Source organism: Borostomias antarcticus (genome assembly GCF_949987555.1).
Source record: "Borostomias antarcticus genome assembly, chromosome: 9".
NCBI lineage: Eukaryota > Metazoa > Chordata > Actinopteri > Stomiiformes > Stomiidae > Borostomias > Borostomias antarcticus.
In genome coordinates, this window is record NC_140242.1 from 5179115 (window position 1) to 5199253 (window position 20139).

Consider the following 20139-nt stretch of genomic DNA (forward strand, 5'->3'; position numbering starts at 1 on the left):
CAGCAGCATTCTCTGGTCTGAGACTGTGGGGGCGTGTCTGCTGAAGGCACCGAAGCCACACCTAATTGCGTGGGGAGGGGGTGTGGAGGGAAGAACCTGTCAAATAGTACCGTTCTCTGGTCTGCATATTGTCACACTGGCACGCCGTCTCTTTTGTGGTAGGAAGGCACAGCTTTGTGAAAACAAAGAGGAGTTGAAATTACACTTGTCTAATGAGTCAAACGCACAGATGCTTCCTCCTAACCTACCTCCTGACAAACAACACAGGTAAAACTGTAGCTACTCTATACCAACGCGCCAGTGTTACTGCCCTTAGATGCAAAATACAAAAACAGGCAACGAGGAATGTATGAGTCTGTCCCTATTTTCTCCCTGTCGTCCCTTGGGATCAATGGAAAAAGTTGTTTAAAATGTACCTTTTAGTCACTGGCTTGAACAGCGCTGATAGCGCGAAGAAGCGTACACTACCGGAGTTGATAATCGGGTCAGACTCATCCACTCTCGTTGGCAATGTTATGTGTGAGAATAACGAGCACTCGGCTTCAACTTTCCCGCAACATATCCAACAGAACTGGGATGTTCAGCCAGTAGCCTCCGAGCACCGCTTCACTGGGAGAGGGTGCGTCTTTCTCCAGCTGCAGCTGGTCTAACCATTCCCCTCGCTCCCGCCTCCCGGTCTCCCGCTGGAGAAATATACTGTAACCATTACCGGTGAACCCATACGCACATCAGGTGCCACAAATATGGCAGGCAGTTTCTGTATAGTTAACGCTTATAGTCATAATATATCATCCGTAACGTTATTTGGTGTGTGGTCGCCTGGTCGGTGCTGCTAGCTATGTTAGCTAGACTAAGGTTATATACACACTCCCATCTGCAACAAACTACATAGCTAATGTTAGCTATAATTCCTCCTAAGATTACATATAATTCATCATAGCTGACATTACCACATAAATGTCAAGACACATATTTTGTATATTAACGTAGCAGTGTATTTTCCTATTGCTTACGTTACCTAGCTAACGTTATAACATTAATTAGCTATAAGCACACAAGGCAGCGGTGTCGGCACCAAAGGTTGATGCGACAGGAGGAGAATGGAGGCCGGGGAGGGAGATGGTTGACAGGAGGAGAATGGAGGCCGGGGAGGGAGATGGTTGACAGGAGGAGAATGGAGGCCGGGGAGGGAGATGGTTGACAGGAGGAGAATGGAGGCCGGGGAGGGAGATGGTTGACAGGAGGAGAATGGAGGCCGTGGAGGGAGATGGTTGGCTCCGCCGAATTCACCAGGACCAGTCGTGAGTCCGTGAAACCCAAAAACCTCATATTATAATTGCAGAAGCTTTCGGGAGTGAAATGTTTGCTGCAGAGGCGGGCGCTAGCGGTGACAGACTCTGTAACACCATGGCTCTTCAAAAATGCTAACCATTCGCTTCTCATTTCAGCTTTACTCGGGAGTGAAAGAAGGAGACCTTATCATCCCATTCCTGCTGGCATCCAGGAAGGATGCATTTTCGTTTAGTTTTATGCATAGGCATTGCTAACTAAGAAAAACTAGCTAATTCTAGACTGCTGGTTAAAACTAGCTAATTCTAGACTCAAGATTGAGCAGGAGAACCGAAGATTCAAATCCGTTCTAGCTTTATATAGTGTTAGGGCGGGGATATGCTAAGAACACCGCTCTACGTCATCAAGTACCATTTTAAGCCCGCCCAGAAAATCCAGAAATCAAAACTGGTCAAAAACACAAAACTGGTCTAACTTCACAATTCAGTACTACACATGGTTCATCCCATTTTTACATGTTATCAGCAATGCATCACTAACACATAGAATGTGTTTTCAAGCAAATCTCTGATTTTGGTTAACTGGGACTTTAAGTAGGCTATAGGCTATTTATTTTCGAGTTTTGTTCTATTTTAGCCTATCTGATAAAAAGCCGAAATTAGACTATATAGGCCTAGCCTATGAATTCCAATCAGCGCAGCCGTAGGCTTTAAATAAAAATGTTACGAGAAGCCTACATGTTGCCTAACCTCTTGCACTTTTAAATAAAAATGTTATATATCTAGACATGCATTGTGGCATTTCTTTATTTAGCCCAGCCCGCCTAACTGTTTCTCAACAGTTATGTCCTCCTCATCCTCATAGCCTACTGCGATGTCCGTGGTTATAATGACGTTGTTTTATTGATAAAAAGGGTAGGCTAAAACTGGAATGAGAAATTAGTAAATTCACAATATTCACATACACATACTGTCGCGAATCCCAAACCAATTAGCCTACATCCTCAAATCCGATTCATGCAATTGAAATAAACATTCATGTAATAAACATTCTAGCCTATAGTCGCAATTCAATGGTGACTATTTTTGTGGCTGTGCAATTAAATATAGGCTTAGCGCATGGAATCATGTGACAGCCTCTAACACATTTAATCATACGGATGCGAAATAAGACAATAAATGGCATATATAAGCTACAGCACGGCCAATCACCGCAACAAACACCTATAATAATATATATAATATAATAGGCCTAATATTATATTATAATATAATGACCGGAATTTCTCCAGTTTGTCCAGAAGTCTAATCTTCCCGGACACATTGACCGGTACCGATTTTCTCTAACGGAAACCCTGGGTTAAGCCAAGCGTTAGAGGAAGTGGCCTATGGTAAGTCCTTACCTTCAACCTTAGTAACCACTAATACATGCAGGGAAGCAGGAGAAATGGAGAGAGGAAGTAGGACAGGGAGAGGTTAGTGATTAGAGTCACGCCACCATCACCCATTATTAGAACAGTCTTATCAGGCCATACTATAATAGCACCATGCTGTAACATACTATACCCACCACCCTGTAACATACTATACCCACCACCCTGTAACATACTATACACACCACCATGTAACATACTATACTCACCACCGAGTAACAAACTATACCCACCACCCGGTAACATACTATACCAGCACCACCCTGTAACATACTATACCCACCACCCTGTAACATACTATACACACCACCATGTAACATACTATACTCACCACCGAGTAACAAACTATACCCACCACCCGGTAACATACTATACCAGCACCACCCTGTAACATACTATACCCACCACCCTGTAACATACTATACCAGCACCACCCTGTAACATACTATACCAGTACCATCCTGTAACAAACTATACCCACCACCCTGTAACATACTATACCCACCACCCTGTAACAAACTATACCAGCACCACCCTGTAACATACTATACCAGAGGCAAGCTGTAACATACTATCTACAGAACCCTGTAACATACCAAACCGTCCACCCTGTAACATACTATACCCATCACTGTAACATACTAAGCCAGTACAACCCTGTAACTAACTATATCAGCACCACCCTGTAATATACTATACCCACCAACCTGTAACATACTAAGCCAGTACAACCCTGTAACTAACTATATCAGCACCACCCTGTAACATACTATACCCACCACCCTGTAACATACTATACCCACAGCCTGTAACATACCATACCCACCAGCCTGTAACATACTATACCAGTACCACTCTGTAACATACCATACCCATCACCCTGTAAAATACTCTACCAGCACCACCCTATAACATACTATGTCCACCAGCCTGTAAAATACTTTACCAGCACCACGCTGTAACATACTATACCAGCACCCTGTAACATACTATACCAGTACCACCCTGTAACATACCATACCCAGCACCCTGTAAAATACTCTACCAGCACCACCCTATAACATACTATACCCACCACTCTGTAACATACTATCCCAGCACCACCATGTAACATACTATACCAACATTACCATGTAGCATACTATCCCCACCACCCTGTAACAGACTATACCAGCACCACCCTGTAACATACTATACCCACCACCCTGTAACATACTATATCAGCACCTCCCTGTAACATACTATACCCACCACCCTGTAACATACTATATCAGTACCACCCTGTAACAAACTATACACACCACCATGTAACAAACTATACCCACCACCCGGTAACATACTATACCCACCCAACTGTAACATACTATACCCACCACCCTGTAACATACTATACCAGCACCACCCTGTAACATACTATATTCACCACCCAGTAACAAACTATACCCACCACCCGGTAACATACTATACCCACCCAACTGTAATATACTATACCCACCACCCTGTAACATACTATACCAGCACCACCCTGTAACATACTATACCAGTACCATCCTGTAACAAACTATACCCACCACCCTGTAACATACTATACCCACCACCCTGTAACAAACTATATCAGCACCACTCTGTAACATACTTTACCAGCACTACCCTGTAACATACTATATCCACCACCTGGTAACATACTATACCAGCACCACCCTGTAACATACTATACAAGCACCACCCTGTAGCATACTATACCACCACCACCCTGTAACAATCTATTCCAAAACCAACCTGTAACATACTATACCCACCAGCCGGTGACATACTACACCCACCACCCTATAACATACTATACCAGAAGCACCCTGTAACATACAATATCCACCACCCTGTAACATACCATACCGTCCACCCTGTAACATACCATACCCACCACCCTGTAACATACTAAACCAGTACCATCCTGTAACATACTATACCAGCACCACCCTGTAACATTCTATACCCACCACCCTGTAACATACTATACCCACCACCCTGTAACATACTATATCAGTACCACCCTGTAACAAACTATACACACCACCATGTAACAAACTATACCCACCACCCGGTAACATACTATACCCACCCAACTGTAACATACTATACCCACCACCCTGTAACATACTATACCAGCACCACCCTGTAACATACTATATTCACCACCCAGTAACAAACTATACCCACCACCCGGTAACATACTATACCCACCCAACTGTAATATACTATACCCACCACCCTGTAACATACTATACCAGCACCACCCTGTAACATACTATACCAGTACCATCCTGTAACAAACTATACCCACCACCCTGTAACATACTATACCCACCACTCTGTAACAAACTATATCAGCACCACTCTGTAACATACTTTACCAGCACTACCCTGTAACATACTATATCCACCACCTGGTAACATACTATACCAGCACCACCCTGTAGCATACTATATAAGCACCACCCTGTAGCATACTATACCACCACCACCCTGTAACAATCTATTCCAAAACCAACCTGTAACATACTATACCCACCAGCCGGTGACATACTACACCCACCACCCTATAACATACTATACCAGAAGCACCCTGTAACATACAATATCCACCACCCTGTAACATACCATACCGTCCACCCTGTAACATACCATACCCACCACCCTGTAACATACTAAACCAGTACCATCCTGTAACATACTATACCAGCACCACACTGTAACATACTATACCCACCACCCTGTAACATACTATATCAGTACCACCCTGTAACAAACTATACACACCACCATGTAACAAACTATACCCACCACCCGGTAACATACTATACCCACCCAACTGTAACATACTATACCAGTACCACCCTGTAGCATACTATACCCATCACCTGGTAACATACTATACCAGTACCACTCTGTAACATACTATACCAGCACCACCCAGTAACAAACTATACCCACCACCCAGTAACATACTATACCCACCCAACTGTAACATATGATACCCACCACCCTGTAATATACTATACCAGTAACACCCTGTAACAAACTATACTCACCACCCGGTAACAAACTATACCCACCCAACTGTAACATACTATACCCACCATCCTGTAACATACTATACCAGCACCACCCTGTAACATACAATACCAGTACCACCCTGTAGCATACTATACCAGCACCACCCTGTAACATACTATATCAGTACCACCCAGTAACAAACTATACCCACAACCCTGTAACATACTATACCAGCACCACCCTGTAACAAACTATACTCACCACCCGGTAACAAACTATACTCACCACCGGGAAGATACTACAGTATACCCACTCAACTGTAACATACTATATCCACCCCCTGTAACATACTATACCAGCACCCTGTAACAAACTATACCAGCACACTGTAACAAACTATACTCAGCACCCTGTACCTGTAACATACTATACCAGCACCCTGTAACAAACTGTACCAGCACCCTGTAATAAACTATACCCACCACCCTGTAACAAACTATACCCACCACCCTGTAACAAACTATACCCAGCACCCTGTAACATACTATACCCACCATCCTGTAACATACTATACCCACCACCCTGTAACATACTATACCAGCACCCTGTAACATACTATACCAGTACCACCCTGTTACATACTAAACCAGCACCCTGTAACATACTATACCAGTACCCTGTAACATACTATACCAGCACCACCCTGTAACATACTATACCAGCACCACCCTGTAACATATGATACCCACCACCCTGTAACATACTATACCAGTACCACCCTGTAACATACTATACCAGCACCCTGTAACATACTATACCAGTACCACCCTGTTACATACTATACCAGCACCCTGTAACATACTATACCAGCACCCTGTAACATACTATACCAGTACCCTGTAACATACGATACCAGCACCACCCTGTAACATACGATACCCAGCACCACCCTGTAACATACGATACCAGCACCACCCTGTAACATACGATACCCAGAACCCTCTCTCTCCTGTCCTTCTCCGCCTACCTTGACTCCATGGCCCGTGTCATCCAGCACGTTGTAGTCGATAGGCTTACGGATGTAGCGCACTGGTCTTTCGGGATTGGCTGGTGCGATGATTTTGTGCGTGCGAGCAGTGTTCTTATTGGTGGTCAGGATCCCGATCTCCCGCCTCGCAACCTTCTCTTTATGGATGTCCACCGTCTGAGACAGATAGAGAGAGAGGTACAGAGAGAAAGAGATAGAGAGAGATGGATAGAGAGAAAAATAGAGAGAGACAAATAACGTGAGGGATAGATATATACATAGTGTGTGTGTACGTCTATAGTGATGAAGGTGTGTATGCGTGCACATGCATACGTGTATGCTCTGAGGAAGGTCTCTGGCCGAAACGTTAGCATGATCCATTGACGGCTAAAATAAAACCGGTGAAATAGAGGATCTGTCCATGTATTTTTTATTGGTGAGTGCTACCATGCATCTTTGATGTCCTTTTTGATGTTCACAATTTTGGTTTAGCACCACAACAAAGTTTATTTTTTGAGGAAGGCGCATTCATTTCTATTGCAACAGTGTGTGTGTGTGTCTTTGTGTAACTCTAGAGGGTACCACATCTGCTGCCTGCAAAGGATCCTGGGTGTGTCCTGGGAAGACGCAGTGTCCAGTGTGGAAATCTCTGACCGGACCCACAAACCCCGCACCAGTGCTCCTCGCACACTGGGTCAGGCATGTAATATCCACATGGCTATGCACAGGCCAAATGCACCCCAATAAACACACAACTAATCCATTTCAAGCAACGTTATGATCGACATTGATGAGTGTGTGTGTGTGTACCTGGGAGATGTGGTTGATGGAGGACTCCATGCATGTGTGTGTGTGTGTGTGTGTACCTGGGAGATGTAGCTGATGGAGGACTCTGTGTGTGTGTGTGCGTGTGTGTGTGTGTGTGTGTGTGTGTACCTGGGAGATGTGGTTGATGGAGGACTCCATGCATGTGTGTGTGTGTGTGTGTGTGTGTGTGTGTACCTGGGAGATGTGGTTGATGGAGGACTCCATGCGTCGGAGCTGGGAGGCCTGGATATCGAGCATCTGCAGGACATTGTTGGCCAGGGTGTTGATGAGGTAGGCCACGCTGGCCAGGGACTGGGTGGTGTAGTTCTTAGTCTCCTCTAGGGCCTGATGATGGTCTGGAGACTGGGGAGGACAGAGATACAGAGAGATTTGAACTTTGAAGCCTAGAGATTCCCTCTCCCTACACTCATTTAGTTTATTGGACAGTTGTTAAAAACTGGGGTCACTCCGTCTCCGGCGCTTTTATCCAGAGCGACTTACAATAATTGCATTTAATGTAGTGAACAATGTAACAAAGTCAGTGTACTACTATTCACCAGAACTCACAAGCGCATCTTCTTTCTAAAACAAGTGACTAAGAGCTGAATCTAGTGCTGAAGGCAAAGTGCAAGAAAAGCAAACAAAAAATACACTAGGTGCTTAAGAGGGAGGATCGTTGTAGTACTTCATAAAGAGGTGAGTTTTGAGCCTGTGTTGAAAGATGACGTCAGTGGCCGTTTGTGGGCGGTTTGTACCACCACTGCGGGGCCAGGACAGAGAAGAGCCCTGACCGTGCCGATCAACTGCAGGGGTCTCGGAGTGACGGGACAACCAGGAAGCCCTGAGGTAGAAGACAGACAGGTACCACCCCCCCCCACACTGCTCCTCTGCCCTACAGGTCCCACCCCCCTCCACACTGCTCCTCTGCCCTACAGGTACCACCCCCCCCACCCCTCTCCATACTGCTCCTCTGCCCTACAGGTACCACAGGTACCACCCCCCTCCACACTGCTCCTCTGCCCTACAGGTACCACCCCCCCACCCCCCTCCACACTGCTCCTCTGCCCTACAGGTACCAACCCCCCACCCCCCTCCTCTGCCCTACAGGTACCACCCCCCCACCCCCCTCCACACTGCTCCTCTGCCCTACAGGTACCACCCCCCCACCCCCCTCCACACTGCTCCTCTGCCCTACAGGTACCACCCCCCACCCCCCTCCATACTGCTCCTCTGCCCTACAGGTACCACAGGTACCACCCCCCTCCACACTGCTCCTCTGCCCTACAGGTACCACCCCCCACCCCCCTCCATACTGCTCCTCTGCCCTACAGGTACCACAGGTACCACCCCCCTCCACACTGCTCCTCTGCCCTACAGGTACCACCCCCCCACCCCCCTCCATACTGCTCCTCTGCCCTACAGGTACCACCCCCCACCCCCCTCCATACTGCTCCTCTGCCCTACAGGTACCACCCCCCTCCACACTGCTCCTCTGCCCTACAGGTACCACCCCCCACCCCCCTCCATACTGCTCCTCTGCCCTACAGGTACCACCCCCCTCCACACTGCTCCTCTGCCCTACAGGTACCACCCCCCCAACCCCCTCCACACTGCTCCTCTGCCCTACAGGTACCACCCCCCACCCCCCTCCACACTGCTCCTCTGCCCTACAGGTACCACCCCCCACCCCCCTCCATACTGCTCCTCTGCCCTACAGGTACCACCCCCCCACCCCCCTCCACACTGCTCCTCTGCCCTACAGGTACCACCCCCCCCACCCCCCTCCACACTGCTCCTCTGCCCTACAGGTACCACCCCCCCACCCCCCTCCACACTGCTCCTCTGCCCTACAGGTACCACCCCCCCACTCCCCTCCACACTGCTCCTCTGCCCTACAGGTACCACCCCCGTCCACACTGCTCCTCTGCCCTACAGGTGTACCATGATAGTTCTTTCTGTGTATCAACAACATCCAGATATTCCAGTCTCCAGACCCAGTGTGTGTGTGTGTTTTAGACTCTACAGAGAGGCTCCATTATAATACAGTGTGTACTGAATGTAACTGTTCATTTGGCTTTTAACTAGTCAAAGAGTTTGAGTTCACACACACACACACACAGGGCAGCATGAATGGGGTAGGCTGGATGAGAGGGGAGCCTGTTGCATCCTGGGTGGTGGAATGTTGGAGACTCAGCACTTCTACTGAAGCTGCATTGTAGAACACAGGTCACATGATCAGAGGGAAGAGAGGCCACACACACATGCGTGTGTGCGCGCGCGCACACACACACACACACACACACACACACACACACACACACAAACACAGCTAAACATAGCCTCTACATCAGGAGGCTGGGCATCAGTGGTGGTTAATGAGTCTGAACGGGAGCGAGAGATCAGGCATGTAGGTCAGGGTCACCAGGGCTGCGTCCCAAATGGCTAAAATGCTGCCTCTTCTGGCAGCATTCGAAGGCAGGGAGGCATCAAGTCATGTTCCGAATATTTACAACAAAAAGCTGCAGATTGTGATCTTGATCTGGGCAGCATAGCGCTGGTCAAGATATCCCACAATCCTGTGCACCCGCTCTGACAAAAGGAACAAGAATGGAGAGCAATTTTGTCTGTACAAAGTTTTACTATTTTTGGGGGGGGTGAAAATAACAATGTAGATTCCCCAATATGTTGTAAATCTATCCAAATAACCCCGGTTTGTAGCTCGGATCTGGTGCTTTTGGAGAACGCTGGGTGGGTCTGCTTTCCACTGTGGGCTAGTTAACGTTAAATCATAAGTAGGGAAAGGAATCGAGAACCGGTTCCCATTGAGTTCCTAATTATCCAATTCCTTGGAATTGCATGCCTTTGTGACTATGCGTCTTATCGATGCCATGTTTTTCCGACAGTTGTGCGTTGTAGCCAAAACAAACAAAACAACAACAAAACACCATAGAGTCATTCATACGCATGGCTAGGTTTGTGATAAATGGTGTGAAATCCATTCTTACTGTAGATTTCAAACTGTCTGCCCCTTTGCTTTTGTGTTGAGAGCACAGAATGTGATTGAATAGCTGGATCATATCACTTAGCTAGCTAGTTTTAGCCTACTGTTCAAGTTTACCACGCGGTCTCAGACTGTGCTTCTTTCATTGCCGTTGGAATCATTATTCGATTATCTGTGTGTAAGAACAACGCTTGTCCTCTGAAAATCTTATGTTTTAGCTAGTATGCTAGGTTGCTCTTTGAGATGGTGTCGCTAACGTAACTTCAACTGCTGGGGTAAGTGGCCTTGAATCTAGAGATGCTGCACCTGAACCACTTTATAATAATCCAACATAACTTTACCCCAAACCTCCTGCTGTCTGAATTTAAAAGGGGCACTATACCCTAGTATGTTCTGATCTGAGATCTGAGTTAACACTAATAAACCAGCCTGTACAGTAGTATGTTCTGATCTGAGATCTGTGTTAACACTAATAAACCAGCCTGTACTGTAGGCCTACTCTTCTCACACCCAACAAATGATCAGGAATCAATAAGGGAATCAATAAAGAATCAATAAGGGAATCGATAAAGAATCGATAAGCAGAATTAAGTGGAATCGATATCAATAACATCTCATCAATTCCCATCCCTAATCATAACTGCAGGGTTTGACATAGCCCTTTTCAGTCCTGTAGTCGCATGCTCGCTCATGCCAGACTAGTCCTTTCACCCTCCGTTCACTTCGCCGTCAAAATAAATCGGTGTCGGCCTATTTAGGAGAGGCGCTCATATTTACAAGTGTCAGATAAACATGAACCTTCACTTACCTAAGCAAAAGGGTCTATTTAAACAAATGCTGGGTTTCGAAGCCTCGGCGCTACCATTAAATAACTTATTTAGACGCGTGGTAGTCTTCTTCTGTGGTGGTGGCGGTCTCTTTGAAGCTTCAAAACACCGCCACCAGCACAGAAGAAGACTACCTCGGAAAAATTAATTCACTCGGACAAAACGCGTCTAAATAAGTTATGTAATGGTAGCACCGAGGCTTCATGGTGACCCAGCCCATCTGTTCAGAATGATGGTTCTACTGACACCATAACAATCCAGAACAGCAGCTACGTCCCCTCACACTCTCTCCTCCATCACACTCTCCTCCATCTCTCTCTTTCTCTGCCATCTCTCTCTCCTCCATCTCTCTCTCTCTCCTACCTCTCCCCTCCACCTCTCTCCGCCCCATCTCTCTCTCTCAGTCCTGCCTCTCTGTTGCCAGAACATTGCCGCTCCATTAGTGATGACCTAGTTGGAGGTCCAGGACTGCTGCTCCATTAGTGGGGTGATCCAGCTGGAGGTCTGCTTTCTCTGTCCAGGGGGCAGAGGGGCAGGGCGTCATGGTGACCCAGCCAGGGGGCAGAAGGGCAGGGCGTCATGGGGGAGATGACCAGGCTCAACCACGGATGGACACATGGCAGCCTCTCCCTCCAGAATGGACAACACAGGACAGCACTGCGATTCATGCACACGCACGCACCCACATCTGTACCCGCACGCACGCACACACACCCTAACCCTACACCCACACCCACACAAGCACGTACGTAGTAAACACACTCTCTTTCTCTCTCTGCTTTGCACATCTTCATACCACAACCTGCATCCCATGCATTTCACACTAGCCTATATTTTCCGCAATTGCAATCAAATCAAACTTTATTTGTATAGCGCATTTCATACACAGAGGCAACACAATGCACATTTCAGAGAGCAAAAGGAGGGTGGGCAATGGGCATAGGTCCCACCCCTACATATTCCAGAGGGAAGCATAAAAACAGTTTCACCCGGTGGCCAGAAAAATGAGCTGTAAAAATTCTTCCCTGACCTCTCAACGAGACGATCGAGCAAGCTCATGGAAAACGTTTGTCTATTGGCTAAGAACAGAGTAGTAAACATGAGCTATGACAACATCATCACAACAGAGAGCATACAGAGCAGAACGTTTCTGTTGGAATCTGAATCATCTAGTCTAGTCTGGTGTAAGTGAATCTGAATCGTCTAGTCTAGTCTGGTGAGTGAATCTGAATCGTCTAGGCTAGTCTAGTCTGGTGTAAGTGGACCTGTATCGTCTAGTCTGGTGTGTGAATCTGCATCGTCTAGGCTAGTCTAGTCTGGTGTAAGTGGACCTGAATCGTCTAGTCTGGTGTGTGAATCTGAATCGTCTAGGCTAGTCTAGTCTGGTGTAAGTGGACCTGAATCGTCTAGTCTGGTGTGTGAATCTGAATCGTCTAGTCTAGTCTGGTGTTAGTGAATCTAAATCGTTTAGTCTGGTGCGAATTAATCATCTATTAGTGTTGTAGTACTCAGGACCGGTCTTGGTCTCAAGATGTTTGAAGACGTCTCGGAATTTTACTCGGCCTTGTCTCGGTCTCGGACAAAGAGGACTCTTGGACTTTATTTCAAGACCGGTCAAGACCACAACTGGAAATATCACTGCCTGTGCATTGTCTCATTTATTACACACATATATTATATGGGAATATGGATCTTTTCAGATCAATTGATGTTTTATTGTTAGTGTGTCTTGCAGTGTGGGAACTCCATCAACTCCCTCAACCCCCCCTCCAACTCCCTCAACCCGCCTCCAACTCCCTCAACCCGCCTCCAACTCCCTCAACCCGCCCTCCAACTCCCTCAACCCGCCCTCCAACTCCCTCAACCCGCCTCCAACTCCCTCAACCCCCCTCCAACTCCCTCAACCCCCCCTCCAACTCCCTCAACCCCCCTCCAACTCCCTCAACCCGCCCTCCAACTCCCTCAACCCCCCTCCAACTCCCTCAACCCGCCTCCAACTCCCTCAACCCCCCCTCCAACTCCCTCAACCCCCCCTCCAACTCCCTCAACCCCCCTCCAACTCCCCCAACTCCCTCTCTCTTCCTCATCTTTATCTCCCTCCTCTCCCCTCTCTCCCGATGTGCTCCATGGTTCTTGCTGAGTGCCCGTCCCTGGTTCAGGTCCAGCTGGATCCATTATAAACCTGTCATGTGTAGAAGCCAGGACTAACAGAACACCTCGATTCTCCCGTCTGGGCTCAGGCTGCCAGCTGCCAACCTTGCCTTAAAAGGAGTGTCCCAGAGAGAGGACCAGAGTTACATTCAGCATACTTGGTGTACAGGCTAGTGATTGCATTACTGTAAATTAGTCATTTAGCAGACGCTTTTATCCAAAGCGACAAAATAATTGCATTTAAGATATGAAGTCAGTGTACTGCTACCAGAACTCACAAATGCATCTCCTTTCTATATGACTAAGGGCATAATCTAGTGCTTAAGCCAAAGTGCAAGAATAGAAAACTAAAAATATAATATGTGCTTAAGCGGGAGGATCCTGGTAGTACTTCTTGAAGAGGTGAGTTTTGAGCCTGCGGTGAAAGATGGGCAGCGACTCTGCTGTCCTGACGTCAGTGGGCAGTTCATTCATTCATTCAAACCTTAATACGTAAAGCACTGAGGTTTCCCTCATTTACAGTGTTGACGAGTTCACACAGATACACAAATAACAACAGAACAAATACAATATACAATCATAATAATCATAATAATAATTAAAAACAATTATAGGTCGAAGTACAAATGTCAAGAGCCATGGATTTAAACTCTGTGACTGAAGGAAGTGCCTCAAGCTTTAGAGTCTGTTGTAGAGTATTCCAGGTATAAGGAGCATCATAGACCATGTTTGTCCATGGCCTGGAGGTAGGGGAGAGCTGTTCCTTTCATTGCCCTGTAGTCTAGCACCAGAGTTTTAAATAGGATGAGAGGGAGTCAGTGTAGAGAACAGAGAAGGGAAGTTGTGTGGGAGAACTTGGGGTGGTTGAACACGAGGCGAGCAGCAGCTTTCTGGACAAGTTCCAGGGGTTTAATGGCTGCCAGCGGGGCCTCAGAGAGGAGAGAGTTGCAGTAGTCCAGGTGAAAGATGGCCAGGGCCTGGATGAACACCTGCAGTGTTTCGTCCACACTGTTGTACACTACTAGGCTAGTCCACAGTGTAACATTCTAACAGTGTTGTAGCCTACTAGGCTAGTCCACAGTGTAACATTCTAACAGTGTTGTAGCCTACTAGGCTAGTCCACAGTGTAACATTCTAACAGTGTTGTAGCCTACTAGGCTAGTCCACAGTGTAACATTCTAACAGTGTTGTAGACTACTAGGCTAGTCCACAGTGTAACATTCTAACAGTGTTGTAGACTACTAGGCTAGTCCACAGTGTAACATTCTAACAGTGTTGTAGCCTACTAGGCTAGTCCACAGTGTAATATTCAACAGTGTTGTAGACTACTAGGCTAGTCCACAGTGTAACATTCTAACAGTGTTGTAGACTACTAGGCTAGTCCACAGTGTAATATTCAACAGTGTTGTAGACTACTAGGCTAGTCCACAGTGTAACATTCTAACAGTGTTGTAGACTACTAGGCTAGTCCACAGTGTAATATTCAACAGTGTTGTAGCCTGCTAGGCTAGTCCACAGTGTAATATTCAACAGTGTTGTAGACTACTAGGCTAGTCCACAGTGTAACATTCTAACAGTGTTGTAGCCTACTAGGCTAGTCCACAGTGTAACATTCTAACAGTGTTGTAGCCTACTAGGCTAGTCCACAGTATAATATTCAACAGTGTTGTAGCCTACTAGGCTAGTCCACAGTGTAATATTCTAACAGTGTTGTAGCCTGCTAGGCTAGTCCACAGTGTAACATTCTAACAGTGTTGTAGCCTACTAGGCTAGTCCACAGTGTAATATTCAACAGTGTTGTAGACTACTAGGCTAGTCATAATGTAAGACTGGGTAAAGAACCAAGGAACATGTGTTTTTGTACTGCTAACACAGGGTCTTAAGTCGCTCAAACCCACAGTCGAAGCATGATGGATACGCTGTGCAATTTGCACTAAATTACATGCTTTGAGAAGATAAGATTCAAGCCTTATGGTTTACTGCTCAAACCCATTAGTCACGGAGCCAGAGAGACGATCCGTCAGTATTGTCTAGGGCCAGGTCATCGCCTCCCAGCCTGACACCTAGTGACGCATCGCGCCATTAACTTCATCTGACTGGATGTGCAAATATGGTCATTACAGCATCAATCATCATGTTTACTCTCTTCCTCTCCTAGACGACCACAACCTCAGCAATGCAGAGATCTTAACATCAGTGAGGCAAGACTACAACTGGCGTGCGGAGTGGTAGGCAAACACCTCCAGACTCCGCCAGTCCTTCCCCTCCCGGGATGGACTCACCCAGCTTGGATGCTTGGTATCCTGTGCAGCGTATGAGTGTGGCGCCCATGAACAAACAGCAGACCATGTCATCCAGGACTGTCCGATATGTTGGACACCTAACGGAATGCATGGCCTGACGGTTGAGGATGACGAAACCGTGACATGGCTCCTGGAGGTGTGCCCGGATATACAGTATAGCCCGGGTGACCCCTCACTCAGGCTCGGGGTGGTAAAAGGATAGCCCCTCGGCCCCGAGCCTGTGGGGGAGAGGACACAACATCGAAACCCACATGAAGAAGAACAACAACCACCAACACTTCTTCTACCCAATGGACATTATTTATTTGGACTTCATCTTGCTTACACTAGCCCTGACACAACATTTAACACTGTCGATCATTTATCATTGAAGAGGGAAAAGGTATCATCTCTTCTGCCTGGTGCTGCCGATCCTGTCCTCTAATGTAGCCTGGATCTCTGCTCCACATCTACAGACCCTCCCAGAGCAGAGAGCAGACTGCTATGAGACACCTCGCGCTGGGGATCATCAGCCTCGTCCAGAAGAAGGATGTAGTCTAATAAAACAAACTTGTCTGCAAGGCAGAAGTCCATCTCGCTAAGTTCAACACTGAACCAGTCATGAAAAAGGCTATTCTAGTCTAGGCCAGCCTGATGTTCCCCAGTGGGGCTGAGATTAAAAGCTTGGCCTAAACTGCAGTTCCATCATGGTTGGTTTCCCTGGTGTTGAACCCAACAAACAGAGAGCCAGCCACCCAACCAGGGACCACACCCACACACACTCCCCTCCAACCCCATCCTGCTTTCCCAACACTCAGCTGTTTTCAATCACCTGGGGGGAGGTTCTGACGGGAGGGAGAGAGAGATGGAGAGAGGGGGAAAGAGAGAGAGGGGGAGAGAAGGGGTTCTGAGCTAACCGATACCATCTGTGTGGAGCAGAACAGGAGCATTCTGCCAAGCTGGTAATGTCTGGCTCCTCCTTCTCTCTCTAACCTTGGTGACCCTCCTCCTCCTTCTTTCTCTACTCTACTACTATTACTACTACTACCTACTGCTATCACTATTACTACTACAGGTAATACTGTACTACTACTGTACTACTACTACTAGCAGCCTACTACTAACAGTTTGAGTCTGGTCATTGACTACTAGTTCATCAGATCCTGGAATAAAATGCCAGAGCTAAAAGGAACACAGAAAGCTCTGTGACAATAAACCTGCTCTCAAACTGGGATGTCCTGGATGGTTAGAACACAAAGACAGTTGTTTTAATCCTAAACGCCTGATTCTAAATATTTAAAAGGCAATGGGGGCTTGGGGGGAGGTCTAGAGAGAAGCATGTAGCTGCACGTCCTGAGAGAGTGGGACAGTGTGAAAGTGAAGCCAGGCAGAGGGCTATCCATCTACACACACTCTGGCACTGAATGAATCATAAATAGGCCTAACTTTTAGAAATGAAGCTTGACTGCCACACTGTGTAGCTCTTCTGAGATAGAGAGAGCTAGCTATACACAGGCAGGCTTACCGTGAAACAGCCATCAACACACCATCAACAACAGCCTGACACACCCGTTCTGTCTCTAGACACAAATGTAATGTAGAATGTAGGCTAATAATTAGTCTACAATACTAACTGCCACAACAGGAAGCTTTTCTTGTGGCCTCCTTTAACCTGTGTCCCAATACACCCTGTTCTCTGACACCACATTAATACTACACAACTACACTACTGTAAGATACTAATACTACACAACTACACTACTGTAAGATACTAATACTACACAACTACACTACTGTAAGATACTAATACTACACAACTACACTATAAGACCACACTAACACTGCAGGTACACAACTACGCTACTGTAAGCCATTACATCGTAGGGTTAAACTGTCTCTCTGGGTCAGAGAGCAACACGCCACTATCTCCCTCTCATCTATAGGTCCTAAGGAGTTTGACTCATTTAGAAACATTCACGATGGTGCTTTTGTTCGTCTTGTTGGCTGAAGTCTGGGCCATCTTTGCCCAGTTGCCAAGCTCCCCACCCTCTCTAGGCATGAAGCCATAGAAGGAACAGGTGTCTTCATGTCCAGGTCTGCCTCCCACCAGCTGGGACAACAGTTGTCCAGACCAGCTTGTGTGTGTATCCATCAGCTCTCAGTGCTTTGACATAAAAAGCTTTAGTTTGAGAGGCGGAATAGGCTTTCAAAAATATAAGGCAGTCAGTGACAAATCACAAAATGGCTTAACTGCACAGCTGTCCGTGTAAAGTGATTGCAAAACCCAGCTTGCAAGCCTGTTCACACTATAGAAATTAACCACACAGGTATTTCCTTAGAAAGGCATCATGCATAGACGAATCTTAAGTCAATGTGCTACCAATAGGTTTTGAAGTTGCATGAATGATGGTTTGTTTTCAGATTACTCTGCAAAAAGCCTTTATTTTGGAAAAGTCAAAATCACATTTGTATAGTGCTACTGGTAAGTATGATAAATAGTAAACTCCCAAACTCCCTACCTGCCTCCACTACAGCTGACTGGCTGCCGTGCGTCACACCTGACATGCGAAAGAGCGGCGTCAAATCTACACGCTCCATTCAGCAATACACAATCCCAGCTGCTGTACTGCCTGCTCGCTAGTCCCAGCAAGTTACTTCGTGTTAGCAACTGTGATAAAGCACGACAAGCTAGATGGTAGTTCGATTCCAGGTTTAAACTTTAAGGTACGTTGCAAGCATTGTTACAAAAGTACATGCAGTGACCGCGACCGCTAACTGAACATGGAAACCCGTTAGCCTAGCTAGTATACTACTACTACTAACTAGCCTACTGCTGCTGCTACTACTACTAGCCTAGCTAGTATACTACTACTACTAACCAGCCTACTGCTGCTGCTACTACTACTAGCCTAGCTAGTATACTACTACTACTAACCAGCCTACTGCTGCTGCTACTACTACTAGCCTAGCTAGTATACTACTACTACTAACCAGCCTACTGCTGCTGCTGCTACTACTAGCCTAGCTAGTATACTACTACTACTAACCAGCCTACTGCTGCTGCTACTACTACTAGCCTAGCTAGTATACTACTACTACTAACCAGCCTACTGCTGCTGCTACTACTACTAGCCTAGCTAGTATACTACTACTACTAACCAGCCTACTGCTGCTGCTGCTACTACTAGCCTAGCTAGTATACTACTACTACTAACCAGCCTACTGCTGCTGCTACTACTACTAGCCTAGCTAGTATACTACTACTACTAGCCTAGCTAGCTGCTGTAGCGTTGAGCACTAGTCTAGCTTCATCACTGCCTGCTCAATTTAGTATTGCTTAGCAACGCACGCCACACAGATTTCAGATTGATTACACCTTACCTGAATGTAGTTGCTCTCACAATATTCAGCAACCCGTTCGAGATTTGTATAACTATCTAGTAAAGCTCTCCGTCCCGCTGGAATTTCTTCCTCCAGAAGCATTTGTAGCTCCGCCATCTTTACATCTTTCCTACAGTACCGTTACTCTGATGCACCCTCGCGCAGGAAGCTGGAGAAGAAACTTCCTCCCTCATCTGAAACCAACTGCCTGTACGGGGATGGGTTTCAAGTTGAACGTGTTTATGCTTCAATCCTCATGTTCATATTGTCCTCTGTTCAACGATAAGGTTAAGAAATATACAGCCTACATTTCCATTTGATGGAGCATTGGTGTGGGATAGAATATAACTCCTCCCACAAACACACCTGCGACCCTACTATCACTCAGAAACCCTCGACTTCTGACTCACATCTGTCTGAACCAGTTTCCACCCCCAGCTACCAGATGTGCAGGGTAGCCTACTTGAGACCAGAAGAGACTTCATCTGGTGGAGAGAAGCCTACAGACCAGACTTACAGTCTGGTGAAGGCCGAATATTAGCCTACTCATGATGACCAGTTAGACGCTCAGGAGACAGTCGCAATCATTTGAAGTCATAAATGTTTAGTTTGGGGCCTTTCCATGGAGGTATAATATAACGGGTCTTTCTCGTTCGGTGTTGTTTCGCCGGTCTAGAGCGGAAGCGCGATGACGCATCGCATAATCATCCGGTCTGGACCGGAAGACGAACAGTTGTAATGTTTTTACTCTAGGTTCTATTAATACATCCATGTCTAGGCTGCACATGGTGAAGTTTCCAGTAGATAACATTCGCGATGGCATCACCAGGCATAACACCGACGAAAACTGTAAAAGAAGATGCGTGGAGAACTACCGATTAAAGTCG

The 20139-nt window shown here is 46.6% G+C and overlaps 1 protein-coding gene across 3 annotated transcripts in view; it reads right to left on the bottom strand.

The window, feature by feature from the left end:
- The window catches only part of LOC311313068 (abl interactor 2-like), a 35709-nt gene extending 16322 nt beyond the window's left edge, over window positions 1-19387 (bottom strand). For all 3 annotated transcript variants that reach the window (XM_084443097.1, XM_084443096.1, XM_084443095.1), the window contains exons 1-3: window positions 19253-19387; window positions 7806-7973; window positions 6804-6980 (exon numbers count right to left, since the gene is read on the bottom strand). In XM_084443097.1, the coding sequence (XP_084299223.1) occupies window positions 6804-6980; window positions 7806-7973; window positions 19253-19369 (462 nt within the window). In that variant the 5' untranslated portion in view covers window positions 19370-19387. The remainder of the gene's footprint in view (window positions 1-6803; window positions 6981-7805; window positions 7974-19252) is intronic.
- Window positions 19388-20139: the final 752 nt, after the last annotated feature.